The following is a 13,449-nucleotide window of genomic DNA, read 5'->3' as shown; positions in this document are numbered from 1 at the left end:
TTTGAAAGAGCGTCTCTTGAGACAAAAATAAAGATTTAGTCAGACATACTGAATGCTGAAAATTACTTTTTTTCTCAAATATAAACATAAGCAACTCTTTTCAGCTTTTTTAATACTCATCCCTAAGGGTAAGTTACTACTCATAAAGAAAATTACCTTCCAACAGCCAAAGCAGTACTGGTTAGTGATCTTAACACTGTCATATGAAACGTGAAGGTTCATATGGAGTATTTCAAAGACACACTGGATAAAATTCAAGTACAAGAATTTTACATGATTTTTTTTAAATTTCTTGATAATGAAGTTAAAAACTATTTTATCAAATGATATTATGAAATGTTTATTTCCTTTATATTCAGGTCTCACCTCATCTGGTAAAATTTTCTACTACATTAACAAAAAATAAAATGATAGCTATGAGATGTTATATAACACTAATTTCTGTCATATTTTCTTTCATGATGAAGAAAAGGTTCCACAAAACTTACTTTCTAAAAATTATCAAAATGTATAATCTATCTATGTTGTTTTGATCAATCAATAAACCCACAGGTCACATTTTAACCTTTAAATCCTTATGCACACGGGCATAAAACGCATGTAAAAGTTTCAATCTGTATTCACATTCTTTTTTTTCATTTCTTACTTAGGGTAGGATGCTGTATGAGAATAACTTTCAAAAGTTAAAGTTATAAACTGAACACATGTCAAATATTTATTTGACTCAATAATGAGGGAAATAATGAGGGAAACAGCATGTGGGAAAGATGGTTCAAAGGAAAATTCAAACAGCGGTTATGTTGTCAGTTTAAGAAAGGCATGCTAAAACACATTTGCTAAATCTGAGACATGGCACTTTAATATCTTACTGGAAAAATAAATTATTAGGAATATTTTTTTCTGAGAGAAATAAAATGTCTCTACTGAATACCAGCTATATAAGTTAACATGAAACTTCACAATGCTGAGATCTTTATAAATAAAATACAGTAAACCAAGCAAGGTTACAATTCCCCAAAGAATCAAATAATCTGAAAGCAATGTTTTAGACAATGCTCCCACATGAAAAAGGAATTTTTTTTTCCTTTTGAAAAAAGGACAAATTTCACAAGTCTTTAAATGTAAAGGTTGTATTTGTGTATTTTTTGATGGCTGGTGAAGAGCAAAATCTCAGAATGATACTCCATTTACATTGGTTATGTTAGGAAGGGAAATTTTTTTTTTTTTTTATGCTTCAAGGTTCTTTTTTTTTTAAGATTTATTTATTTATTTATATAAGCACTGGGTACAGTCAGAAGTGCAGGAGGGTGAGAGAATTCTCGAGAGCCAGAGCGGGGAACAGAACAGGCAGACTGACGAAGTACACTGCTGAGGGGAGCAGCGGGTGCGGCAGGAGAGGTCTGCGCACCATGTGGGACCCTTGCTGGAGGCTGGGGATCGAAACTGCGCTGCAGAGTCTGCAGGAAGCTTTGCAACCCACCACTCAACTGCTACGCCACTAGAGGAGGCACCCCTTCAAGGTTCTTTTGGATGGTCTAGTAATTAAATTGGCCTAAGAAGAAGAACAGGAACCTCATAATGACATGAAGCTCCCCAACATTTAGGCAATTTGGGGTTAATATGCTCTCCTGAGTAAAGGAGAAGGTGCTAGAGGTGTGCGACTTCAAAGAGGAGGAAGACAATTCATAGGAAGATGGGAAAAGCAAATGTTTGGTATAGGAACGTTTGCCATAGCATGCAGAGATAAAGGGGCACTGAGAAGAATTTTAACAAGTAAGTCTTGTTAACTTCTCCAGCCTACCACACCTAGGAATGTTCTTTATAGTTATCTCTCTTGGTAGCTTCCTTCCTGGAACAGGCACTCCAGATTCTTTTATGCAGTTAAGGGAGATGTAAAGAAGCACTTCTTGAGTCTGCTTCTGCTGTTTTATAAAATTAATGAGCCCAAAATAATCCTATGCCAGAGAGACATATTTTGGGGTAGCAAATTTTCTTCCCACACAGTTACAGTTTAAAAACATGATGTCATGGTTTTATTTTAAATTATAATATTTTCAAGTACATCAGAAATTATGTCCTTCACCATAATTTCAAATCATGCTGAAAATGTTGGGCACTCTATAAGATATGTGGGGGATATAGAGTTGCAGAAAATTCTTTTGGGAGGATGTTAACAAACATGTTTGATGGTCTATCCTTAGGGAATATTTTCCTCTGTTTACATTTCTCCATCACTGTGGTCCTATCTACAGTCCGTCTTCCTGTAACAGCTCAACTTATCTAAGAGAAACACAGTGAGATTTAATCTACAGACATATAATTTAACAAAACCAAAGTTCCTGATGCAAAATTTTGTTTTTCAATTGCTTTCTCTAGCACTCTATAATAAATGAGCTACAGGAGAGTGTAGTGAGCAACAAAAGTCCAAGCATCTACCCTCATAGCGCTTACACTCTAGGAAGGGTGACTGAGATCAATGAAAGGATTGCTTATATAAAACTGAAATTGTAACAGAGGTATGTGGAATGAATTGTGGGTATACAGAGCCTTGAAAGTGAGATATAAGGGAATGAATCTCAAAAAAGTGAGCTGAGATCTGAAGGAAGACTTAGCTAGGGGAAGATAGAGTATTTAGTCTTTTTGAGAATTATGTTTCCTGTCATTTCACAATCTTTGGAAATATGTCCAAAATATTGTGTATTCTCCACTGTCAAATGTGATAGACTGATGCACTTTTCAGATTTTATAGGGTATCTTTGAATATATGTACAGCAGAAACATCTCGACATTATTGGGTAGTGTTTCAGAGCCCTTAGTCCATTCATATGTCCTTCTTTACCAAAGGGTTGCCTTAGTAACTCTCCAACAAAAGTAGTTTTTTCCCAAATACTACCCACATAATTACTCAATTTAGTCACTGCAGTGGGGGCAGGAAATAATGTATTTCAAATTTAGTTTGCTTCTGATTCCAACAATTTGGAGACTGAAAACCTTCTAGTAAAAAGAGCTAAGTGCTAGATATATTAAGACAGCAATCACATGCAATAGAGGAATAATGGATATAAAACTATTTCTTTTCTTATTCCAGGGAAGGATAGACCGATTAAACTTAGTCTTTGGGAAATGAAGCACACATATTGCAATTTAAAGGTTACTTATGATCAGATTAGAAAAGAAAACCTTTTAAAGCAATAAAGGGGAGAGGGAAACAAACATTGAAACATTCCAACAGAAAGGTAGAAAGGAACTTGAGTTGATTTGAGTCTAGTGGCTAGGAAACCCAGTCTACACATTCAGATGTGTCAGACATTTAATTTCAAACTGTGATACAATTAGACATGGCTTCTACTTCAAGCCCCCATTCTTCAACAGGATTGAAACTTAATCTAAAAATTAAGTAGGCCTCTATCCACAACATTTTTTTTCAGATTAGCAACAAAACTCTAGCATGGGGGGCTTGCAGTAGGAGAGGTGCATGAGAAGTGATGATAAAAAAAAAAATACCTCCATTGTTACTAGAAATTTCCTACTGCAGATATAAGATACTTAGCATGGAGCTTGCCACATAGTGAAAGACAGCTATTTTATCTCTCTTGACTTCTGTGGCAAGAGTGAAAATTTCACTAGCTACCTCTTTAGCAGCTCCTGTGGTGAGTGTGATGACAGTTGTTTGCAGAGTACTGTGTTTTTGTGGTGGAGAATTCAAGCCGTGTTAGCTTAACATGACCTCTGGAAGCATGGGTAAAGCAGAAAGAGGGATATCGTTACTATTTTTGTGCACGGTTTGCTCATATAGAGCTGAAATATTGATTTCAGATTTCTACTTTATTAATAATAAATATATTAATATATGGTAGGTACATTTCATGACATATTACATGCAGGAGAAAGAAGTCTTTAAGTCTATGTAGTTAGAGAAACATATCTAAACAGTCTCACCAGGACTAGTTACATAACTCTGTAACCTTTGTGTGCCTCTGTTTGTTGTTTAATATATAGTCATAATATATGCTGTGGTGGTCCAGGTTCTTCAAGAATCTATTATGAGAGGCAATTTGATCCCAGTGAAGAAGAGAAAGAATAATGGAAGCATTCCATCTCACCATGTGGCCTAAAGAAAATTCTGGAAGGCCTTCAGAAAGTCCTCAAGCCAGTTTCCAGTCAGAGAAGTCTCTCATCTCCAAGAAATGAGCTGCTTTTGAACACCAAGCCCTGCCATGCGTATATGGGCTGGGAGCAGCCCCTAGGCAGTCTGCCCAGGAAGAAAATGGGACAATGGTTGTGTTGTATGGGGTGGAATTCTTAATTATATTGAATTATATTCCCTCTCCACTAGATGCACTCTCATGGCCACCACACCAACCATAAAGACTGATTGTGAAATTACAAATAATATAGGTAAATTGCCTAGGAAAGTGTGCTTGGCATATACATGATCAATAAATGATAGCTATTGTTCTGTCTCAAGGACATTCTTCGTCATACAATTCTGTGATATTTATAAGACACTATGCTTTAATCAAAACTATTCTTTAATCAAAATTTTACTATTCTTTAATTAAAACTTTTTCCTACTTGGTGTTTGTATTAGTTTTCTTTGTCTACTATATCAAAGTAGCACAAACCAGGTGGGTTGAAATATAGAAATTTGTTTCCTAACTGCTTTGGAGTCTAGAATCCAAGATCAAGGTACCGGAGTTGATTTCTTTTATTCTTCTTCCAAAGACATCAGTTATATTGGAAGTGGGATTACTCTTAATGACCTCATTGTAACTTACTTATCTCTTCTAAGATCCTATCTCCAAATATAGTCCCATTCTGTGGTACTGGGTGGTAGGATTTCAACATGAATTTTGGGGAGGCAATTCAGCCATAACAGCATTATTAGCATGTATCACAGATAAGAAAGCAGAATTGGTGGTGTCAAGTTAGATGCCATGGTTACACTTACAATGGAAAGTATCAACAGGGGCCAGATGGAGAAGTCCTACATCAGAGTAAGGAAACTGAGTTGGGAAGAAAGAAATAGAAAATTATACGGACCACTTCTGAAAACTTAAGATTCTATCCTGATCATTCCTGGTCCCCAAGCATATGCCCCCCTCCCTTACTCCTGCCAGCCTGGTCGGTACAGTCTCTGGGTAGCAGTCCGGCAAAATGGGACCTACGTGATTCAAACACAATTCTGGTTTTGTAAAATTGTTCTTTTCCCTCTCGCACCAGATTCCTCCAGATGATAAGTTTGGGTGAAAGTAAGGAATGATTGAAAAAAAAGGAAAAAGTTATAGTTACTGGGAAGGGCCACACGGATATTGTAGGGGTGGAGGAGAGCCACAAGCCAGCACCTCAGGTAGACTGGGGAGTAACGGACATTAATGACCTTGGCCTTTCAGAACTGCCTTTGGAGCCTTCCACCCCACCGAGAACATTCTGGTGCAGCTCTCCCAGACCCTTGCAAACACCTCCAGCTTAGCTGAGTGGCCAGGGCTATCTCCCCTAAACTCTGAGCACCTTTCCCATTCACCTTATGGGTTGATCTGTCAGAAGCAGGGGATGATCACAACTCTTCTGCCACCTCCACACACTTCTGGGTGTCCTCCTGACCCTCAATCTCAGTCATTCTGTGGGTGACTAATGCCATGCCATCCTGTTGGTGGCATGAATTTGCAAGAAAGACTGGACTGACTGGCATTGCAGACTCTCCAAAATAAGGACTGGGCTCAGTCACTTTAATTGAACTGGGGATCTCAAGGGTTACTCACCACTGTCTCCAACCTGTAGACACTACTGAAGTGAGTCTGTCAATTTAAAAGTCTTGCTTTCCAGGGGCAGTGTTGGTGCTCACGGGATTACACTTCTTGGCTGGAAGTCAGGCACTAATACCTCTCTCTCGGAAAACATGAAAATTTGCACCTCAGGGTGGTAAATCGCAGCATCTTGGATCCCTCAACACCCAGAAGAGAAGGGCTTAGCCCTGAGAGAACAACATACTTACCAGGACTCTCAGCTTTGCCTGTTATTTCAGTGGCTTTAGGAAAAGATCATTTCCTCTGTTACCTAGGAATACACAGTGGTTCAAGACTGGTGCTGGGGTGGGGTGTGGGGGAATGGGGCTTAGCAACTCCTGGCATTTTTAAATCTTTGGTGCTCCCCCCACATTCCCTCCTACTCTTTTCATTTCATTTTAACTCTTTAGCTTTGATGTCTCTCATTCCTTGGTTAACACTGCAGACGCCATGCCCAACCGTGTTCTTTCTCTGAAAGTTTATTCTTCTACCCACGTTTAGGGCTTTTTATTTCAATTGTGTCTCTCAATAGGGCATGATGCATACACACAGCCTTGTCTGCCAATCGGAGCTAAGCTCAATTTTAACTTATATTTTTATCAACTTGCCTCAGAATATAAGATTATTGATTAATGAGTATAACATATAATATAATTGGTCATATCTTGTTTTACCCTGCATCATCTTGGAAATGATTGCACTGCCATTGTGGCTGCTGCTAATAAGGTTTAAAGGTGATTTATTGGGCACTAAATATATTCTGGGTAATTTACATGTAGTTTCTAATTTTTAAGACATGATGGGGAAATGAGGGTAGAGGAACAAAAATGTAAATTGCTTAATGTCAGGGAACCTGTAAGCGTAAGTACCTGCATTGTCTTCAAAGACTGTCTGGATACAAAACCTTTGCTTTATCTGTTATATCACCTGTTTCTTGTTGGTATGTTTAGAAAGTCAGTAGGCCATAAAAATTACTGGAAGTCAGATGTTTAAAAGCCAAAACCTTGAAAAACTAGGGTACCTTTCCTAAAACTTTTGCCTGAATTGTATTGTAAATACAGTCATTCCAAACTGTTTCTTCTCTTTATAAATAACCCATGTAAGCATCCTTTAAAAATTACTTCTAAAAACTTAAAGATGAAGTTAAACATTTTTGATGTGGTAACTTCTCAAACCGTATCTAGAAAGACTGAACATTTGGCCAATTTCTCACTCAGTGTGCAGGCAGTAAGGATTGCTTGTCTGTGTACTGTCGCCCTCTTAAATGGCCCCTTAATGGTAGGTTCCACCATCATGTTTCCCCAACATGAAATAGCTGTTGCTGGAAAAGGGCTCTGAAGGTCACACAGCTCAGTAGAATGCCTGTCGTTTTCTTGCTTTTTGTGTTTTTCCTTTCTTCTTCTTTTTTAACTTCCTGTTACACTTACCCCCACCCTTATCTTTCCTGACAGACTCACTGGGGCCTATACAGCAAGAAATGCAAATATTGTTTTCTGTTACTGTATCAATTTTTTCATGGCAGATTAAAACTAGCCCAGGGGAAGAGGAGAAGCAGAAAAAAAAACAATAATTTTTTTTCTTCTTCCCCAGTTGTACACAGCTTCCTTGTTATGGAACTGTGGCTATTCCCATCAAAACAAAGAGTTGAGTCTATTTTTTCCAAACCAAAAGCTGTATGCATGCAAATGTGTGCATGGTGAATAACATTCCCCATGAAGGTCTAATCAGAAGGAAAACATGAAATGCGCTTTAAACAAACTGCCTTTTCTGACATACTCTAACAACACGAGAAATCCCATTCCAACATTTAATTAAACTAGCATGGCTTGAGATGAGAAAATGCAGCTTCTCGGCAGTGTCACGTCCTCAGCAGCATGTGATTAAATCTCCTGAGGTCATGTCCACATTTTAGCAGACTTTCTATCTGATGTAATGATTGTTTTAAGAACACACCTTTGAAGCTCTTTCACGACAGTCTCTTAGTTTTGCCTACAACGTGCCTCCTATTGGCACAACAGCTCATCTAAAATGGTCTCTTCTATTTTGAGAATTACAGGGTCACCTTTTAATTCCTGAACTTTGTAGTTCAGCATGAATGATACAAAACCAGTACAGTGATATACATATATGAAATGTATGTTTTAGAGAAAACTATTCTTCATTTCTACAGAGTCCAGCCTGTTCAAACAATGGCCCAAATCAACATTAACTCTGAAGTCTTCAAAATAGGAGGAACTGCTTCAATTTAAGCTATTCCAGGGAATATGGACCCAGTTAACATGCTGCTCTAAATAAAAAACCTCTTATTCTCTGCTACAATTTATTTTTAGAAATTCAATTGCATTCACTCTAAGAAATTACCTTTCACGTTACACTCTTGTTTGTTTATAGAAAAAAAAAAAAAAAAAACTTCAGATGCTGGATGTGGAATCTGACACTTAAGTAACTTTTTCCTTGGTGCAAAATGCCACTTCATTCAGCAATATTTTTGTATGTTAGTCTTTGTAAAGTTATGTAAGCTTTTAAAACCTATCACTCTGGAGACACTACTTTATTAATGAATCAGAAAATGATTTCACAACACAGGCAATTGAAAGCATTCAGTTCTACCCATTTCCAAGGTCCCAGAATAAAACCTTTCAGATCACTACTGAACAGAGCCTTGGCGTGTCTTATCTAAAAAAAAAAAAAATCATAGTACAACAGCACATTTTGAATCCAACTTTCTTTTTTATTCATGAAAATATATACTGATGGTATATATTTCCCTCCAATTACCCAGAGGGTTGAATATTTGTTAGATCTTCACAGAAATATGAATACCTTAACTTTATTTTTAATTAGAGGTGACTGTCTTCCAATAAACAAAAACATAAATTTTAATTTCAAAGGAGGCAACTAAAGGAAAGAAAACCATAGCAGAACCATTGGGCGAGTGATAGTATACACTTTGTAACTGTACAGTTAATAGTTGTTTCTAATATATAACCCCTGGAACAACAGTGCATTAACATTATATTGTCAACTTGTGTCCCTCTTACCACCCCCAAACTTAGACTTGTCTTGCTAAGAAGTTATCACTCAGGTTCTGGTTAATTTTGTTTTTCTAAAATTCTGGAAAGCCTGGTTTTTACAAAACTAAACCTTTGTAGATGATACATTAAACACCTTTGCCATGTAGTATTTACTTATAAATTCACATAAGAAAGCTTTTGGATTCAAACTTTTCAGCTAATTGAGGTTTACAGGATTATAGAAATGAAGAATTTAGTATTTCTAAGGGACCCATCAAGATATTATGCGCTAAAATGTAGTTTTTTTCTGGGCGATGTTTCTTCTTCCTTTTCTTCATCTTCATCATCTGGATAATCTACTAAGGGAACCACACTACTACATTGTGGGTTATCTGCCCCATTACCAGCACCAGCCGAAGAGGACGTAGTATATTTGAAGGCACCAGAAGATGTTCTTTCAGGTGGCTCTGCAGTCGCTTTGTTTTCTTCTAAAGTAACAGCAATAAATTTATCATAATGATCTTGAAAATCACTCCCCAAAGGTGGCACAACTGCTTTTTCTTCCTCTGTATTTTCTTCAAAACACATTTCTTCTTTCTTATCCAAGACTTTGGCAACTCTGCGGAATATTTTACTAAACAGGATAGTATGTAAATTATTCCGTATTCGAATTTGTCGCTCTTTTTCTTGTTCATAGTTCATCTTCAATCCTTTGAAGGTCTGAACATATTCTATTGATTCAAGTGTTTCATAAAACTTTTCGATTATGTGTGTAACAAGAGACTTGATATTTTCCACTCGGATGTATTCAAACATCTCAATAACAGCTGAATTCAGCATATTGTACCGAGTCCCATTATTCAGAAAAGCATTTACTACTGGTTCAAAAAGATTACCCTTGATGATATAACGGTTAAAAAGTTCATCTTTAAGGCCAATCATCCTTCTCATCATGCGAATAGCACACAAGGTCAGAAAAGTGTGTTTTGACTTCATCACAATCAAGACTCTTCTTAGCAAGTCCTTACTCAGAATGTAGTTTTTAATGTAATGTGTATGACGTTGAACACAAAATGTGAGTAGTTCTAAAATTAAGGTAAGAAGTTGCGCTGTTTGATAATTATTCAGGCAATTTTTGTCAGATTCAAGTATATCGTCATCTTCAAATCTATCTTCCGAAGTGATGGTCATAAGTGGTGCTATGAAGTTATGCATACAATGCTTATAGAAGAAATTCAGAAATTCACTTCTTTCACATTTACTAAATGCAAATGACATGTTGTCTGGATCAAGTAGTAAACGAAGAAGTCCTACTAAATGAAGAGCACCACCTAGCTCGGGATCAGTATCACCAATAATCTGCTCAATTATTATATTAATGAAAAGATCACCATTTTCAAGTTGCTGGGTTTCTTCCATCACAAAAGTTCGAACCATGGATGGATTATACTCCACCATATAAGTAAATATATCAGTAGCAGCTGACCTTACTTGCAAATCATTCAGCTGCATTACAATTTTAAGAGCTGGAAGAATTCCCAATTTTGTCATGGTTCGGAAGAGTGCATCCTTATTTCGAGGTTGTAATGTCTTAGAAAATGAACAGAACTCCTTGCAAAAAAGCACCAACTCACACCTTTTATTATCATCGATAGTCTTATCACTTAACTGTGAAAAGATTTCAGACAAGAAATTTTCATCTTCCTGCAGCATGGTGACTATCTCAACTTTGTTGAAAAAAATGAAAGTGGAAAGAGTAGAAAGAAAACTCTCCTCAAATATGGATGGCGTAGGCAATAATATGTCGTAAATGTACTGGGCTCTGTAAGTCTGATGTATTTTTTGCCTAAGCTCACAGTCTGTTATAGGCACAACCTCCTTGAACTTTGCATTATGGGTCAAGAAATCCCTGTGTTTTTTTGGCTGATCCAAAACAGGATCATATTCTAGGCATCCAACCACATCCATAATGCACTCATCAGAAAACAGGATCTCAAACAGAGATAACTTGTTGAGAAATAAGATTCCCTTAATAATTTTGTGCAAATGGTGTAAGCCCTCAATGTCCTTTAGGTTCTCACAGACAGGGAAGAGCTGCAGTAGTTGTTGAATATAGTTCTCATTTTCTAAGATCAGAGCCAGCCTTTCCTTACTGATAGGTGAGGGGAGAACTGAGGTAACCAAATTAGCAATCTGTTGAAGTTTACTGGGCTCACAGTTAGGCAGCTCAATCATTATACCAGGTTCTGGCATTTGACCAAAACGCTCTTCTTCTAATTGCTCTAAGAGGTCTCGTGTGATTTCGTGGCAAGGATCTTTACCTTGAATTCGGCAAATGTCCTCCCAGATCTCACGGCAACTAGCTGCTTCCTGGAAACTTAATGCCAAACCAGGGTTCTTGGCATCAGACCAAATAATCAGCGTCCCTTGCTGTTTCTGATAGGATGTGTTTGGATTTATTTTTGACTCCAAGATCACTGAACCATTGGACTCTGACTGGACTAGCAGAGCCATGCCCTGGAGTTGTTCCACATAGGTGGAAGAGACATGGCCCATGCCTAGATCGTCCCATTTCTGCTCTTCGTTCAGGTAATAGACTTTTACAAGGTGCCACCTACCAGCCATGGTGCGGTCCGCAAAGGATTCAGCTGAGCACGCGTCCTCATTCAACGGTAGCTGCCGCCGTTGCAGCTGAGACGGTGGCCGAGGTGGCTGAGGTGGCCAAGGTGGTAGATCAGGAAAATCACAATAGAAGATGGAGCATAAGAAAGGGTCATTAGCATCCTCGGAGATCCCGAGAGCCCCCAGATCCACAGGATTTTCCCTGGAGTCCATCCTGTCTCTCACTCCTCTGCCACCTCAAACTCCACAACTTCCATTCGGTCGCCTACCTCCCCATAATCTTTTATGATATGAGTTTAACTAAGCGAGTCTCTGGGCCTGCTCATGGCTGCCTAGCAGAGCTTCAATTAGGGCAGGATCCTTAGGATTCTCCCAGAATCTTCCAATAAAGGAACATTCTATCTTGCTCAGATAAGTCCCGCCCACCTTCACAAATGGCGGCTGAGGCATTCGCGCAACGAGCACTCTTTTCCAAGGAAAGGTTTAGTCCCCTCAGAAACATTTTCATTCATTTAGATGTGTGGGGATGAAGCCTAACCATCTTAGACAAAATAAAAATTAAGCACCCCACCCTCAGCCCCCCCAAATGAAGAAGGAGAAAGCGCACTGTAGATCTTTGGTGATAATCAGATATATGTAGTTGGGTCTTTTTCACAAAGCTTGGTCTATGACTGTATCATTTATCTATCCTTGAGAGGAAGATATTGTCCCCAGAGAGTTGGCAGTGCCTTCACTCTGTTTAGTTTAGCCTAAAAGCACTATCTTTTAGCACAATGGGGAACATTTCCCCTCAGTTTTTTCCCAATCTATAACCACAGCCGTCCTTCTTAGCGAAGGAGTGGGTCAGAGGGAAAAGGAGTTGAAAGTAGCCAAGACTGAGTACTGAAACCACAGATCTCGTCTTTTACTTCTTAATAATTATAACAGTAATTACAATCACACAGTAATAATACTTGAGTGCTTATTATTTTTATAAAGAAAATTAAGAACATATAGAGAACTATATTTTTTTTACTCAATTTTCACAATAAGTTAGCAACATAGGAATATCAAGCATCCTTTTAAGATCAGGAAACAAACTTGGAGAAGTCCAATAAATCGACAAAGGTCACACTGCTAATAAGTCGAGGAACTCAGATTTGAACATATCTTTCTGATTCTAAAATTGGTTTTCTCCGCCATTGAACTATGCTATTCCTTTCTTTTCTTGGCATTCATTACACTTTATTTTACATTCCTTCCATCTATATAATTTGTAATCAACATAAAATTATCAAGAGAAGATGAAAGTCACGCACTTCCTCCTTTAGATCCACATCTGTGTATAGCCAACCGAAAAATAGAAGCTTGTATATGGCAACTCTGTTAAATATAATTTTAATAGTAACAAGTTGATTTTGATGTAGCAGCAACTTCTGCAATTTTCTTTATTTTTTTTCTCAAGCATTAACCCTGTTATTGCAAGGGAAAAACTGAGAATTGGGTCAAATCAAGCACATTTGGACTTGAAAAGTCCTATATGTAACAATCACTTCATTTTACATAGCATTAGAGATGTGTGACAATTCTAAAGTAGAGCATGGAGCTCTTCCACACACCTTTCTTGCAGTGTTGCCTCCAGGAGATTATAGTACAGGAATTTTCCCTGGGACAGTAACAGCCTGGGCACTTGGGGAATTGAATGCAAATGACAGCCATGTCTTGAGAAAATTCAAATCAATGCCAGGATAATGCTGGATTAGAAATATCTCACAAATTATAAATAATACTAAAACATCAGAATTAATGGCTAATACAAAAATTGATAGATGTACAAGTTAAAAACTCCAGTCTTATTTCAACAAGACAGGATATGCAAATATATAACAATAATGACATGCCATGTTAAGGCTAATTTTTTTTTTTCTGCTGTGGTTATATTAAAGTTTCTATCAGAATCAATTATATACTGTCAATTGTCTGAATATGCCCTCAGGTTTCATTCTCTGAGACACTTTCAGCACAAATCTATTTGTTCTCACAATTTC

The 13,449-nt window shown here is 37.6% G+C and overlaps 1 protein-coding gene across 5 annotated transcripts in view; it reads right to left on the bottom strand.

Annotated features, from left to right (window-relative positions):
- Nucleotides 1-8,508: 8,508 nt before the first annotated feature.
- Nucleotides 8,509-13,449, bottom strand: part of PPP4R3C (protein phosphatase 4 regulatory subunit 3C) — a 382,556-nt gene continuing 377,615 nt past the window's right edge. For 4 of the 5 annotated variants that reach the window (XM_054695806.1, XM_054695807.1, XM_054695808.1 and 1 more), the window contains one exon: nt 8,509-11,512. In XM_054695806.1, coding sequence (XP_054551781.1) covers nt 9,083-11,512 — 2,430 coding nt within the window. In that variant the 3' untranslated portion in view covers nt 8,509-9,082. Of the gene's footprint in view, nt 11,782-13,449 lie in introns of those variants that run through there. The other variant, XM_037513110.2, reaches the window with a different exon arrangement.

Source organism: Talpa occidentalis, unplaced genomic scaffold (assembly GCF_014898055.3).
Source record: "Talpa occidentalis isolate TD23 unplaced genomic scaffold, MPIMG_talOcc4v2.1 talOcc4.15, whole genome shotgun sequence".
Classification (NCBI taxonomy): domain Eukaryota; kingdom Metazoa; phylum Chordata; class Mammalia; order Eulipotyphla; family Talpidae; genus Talpa; species Talpa occidentalis.
Note: the sequence above shows the minus strand (reverse complement) of the source record. Positions and strands in the feature narration are given on the sequence as shown.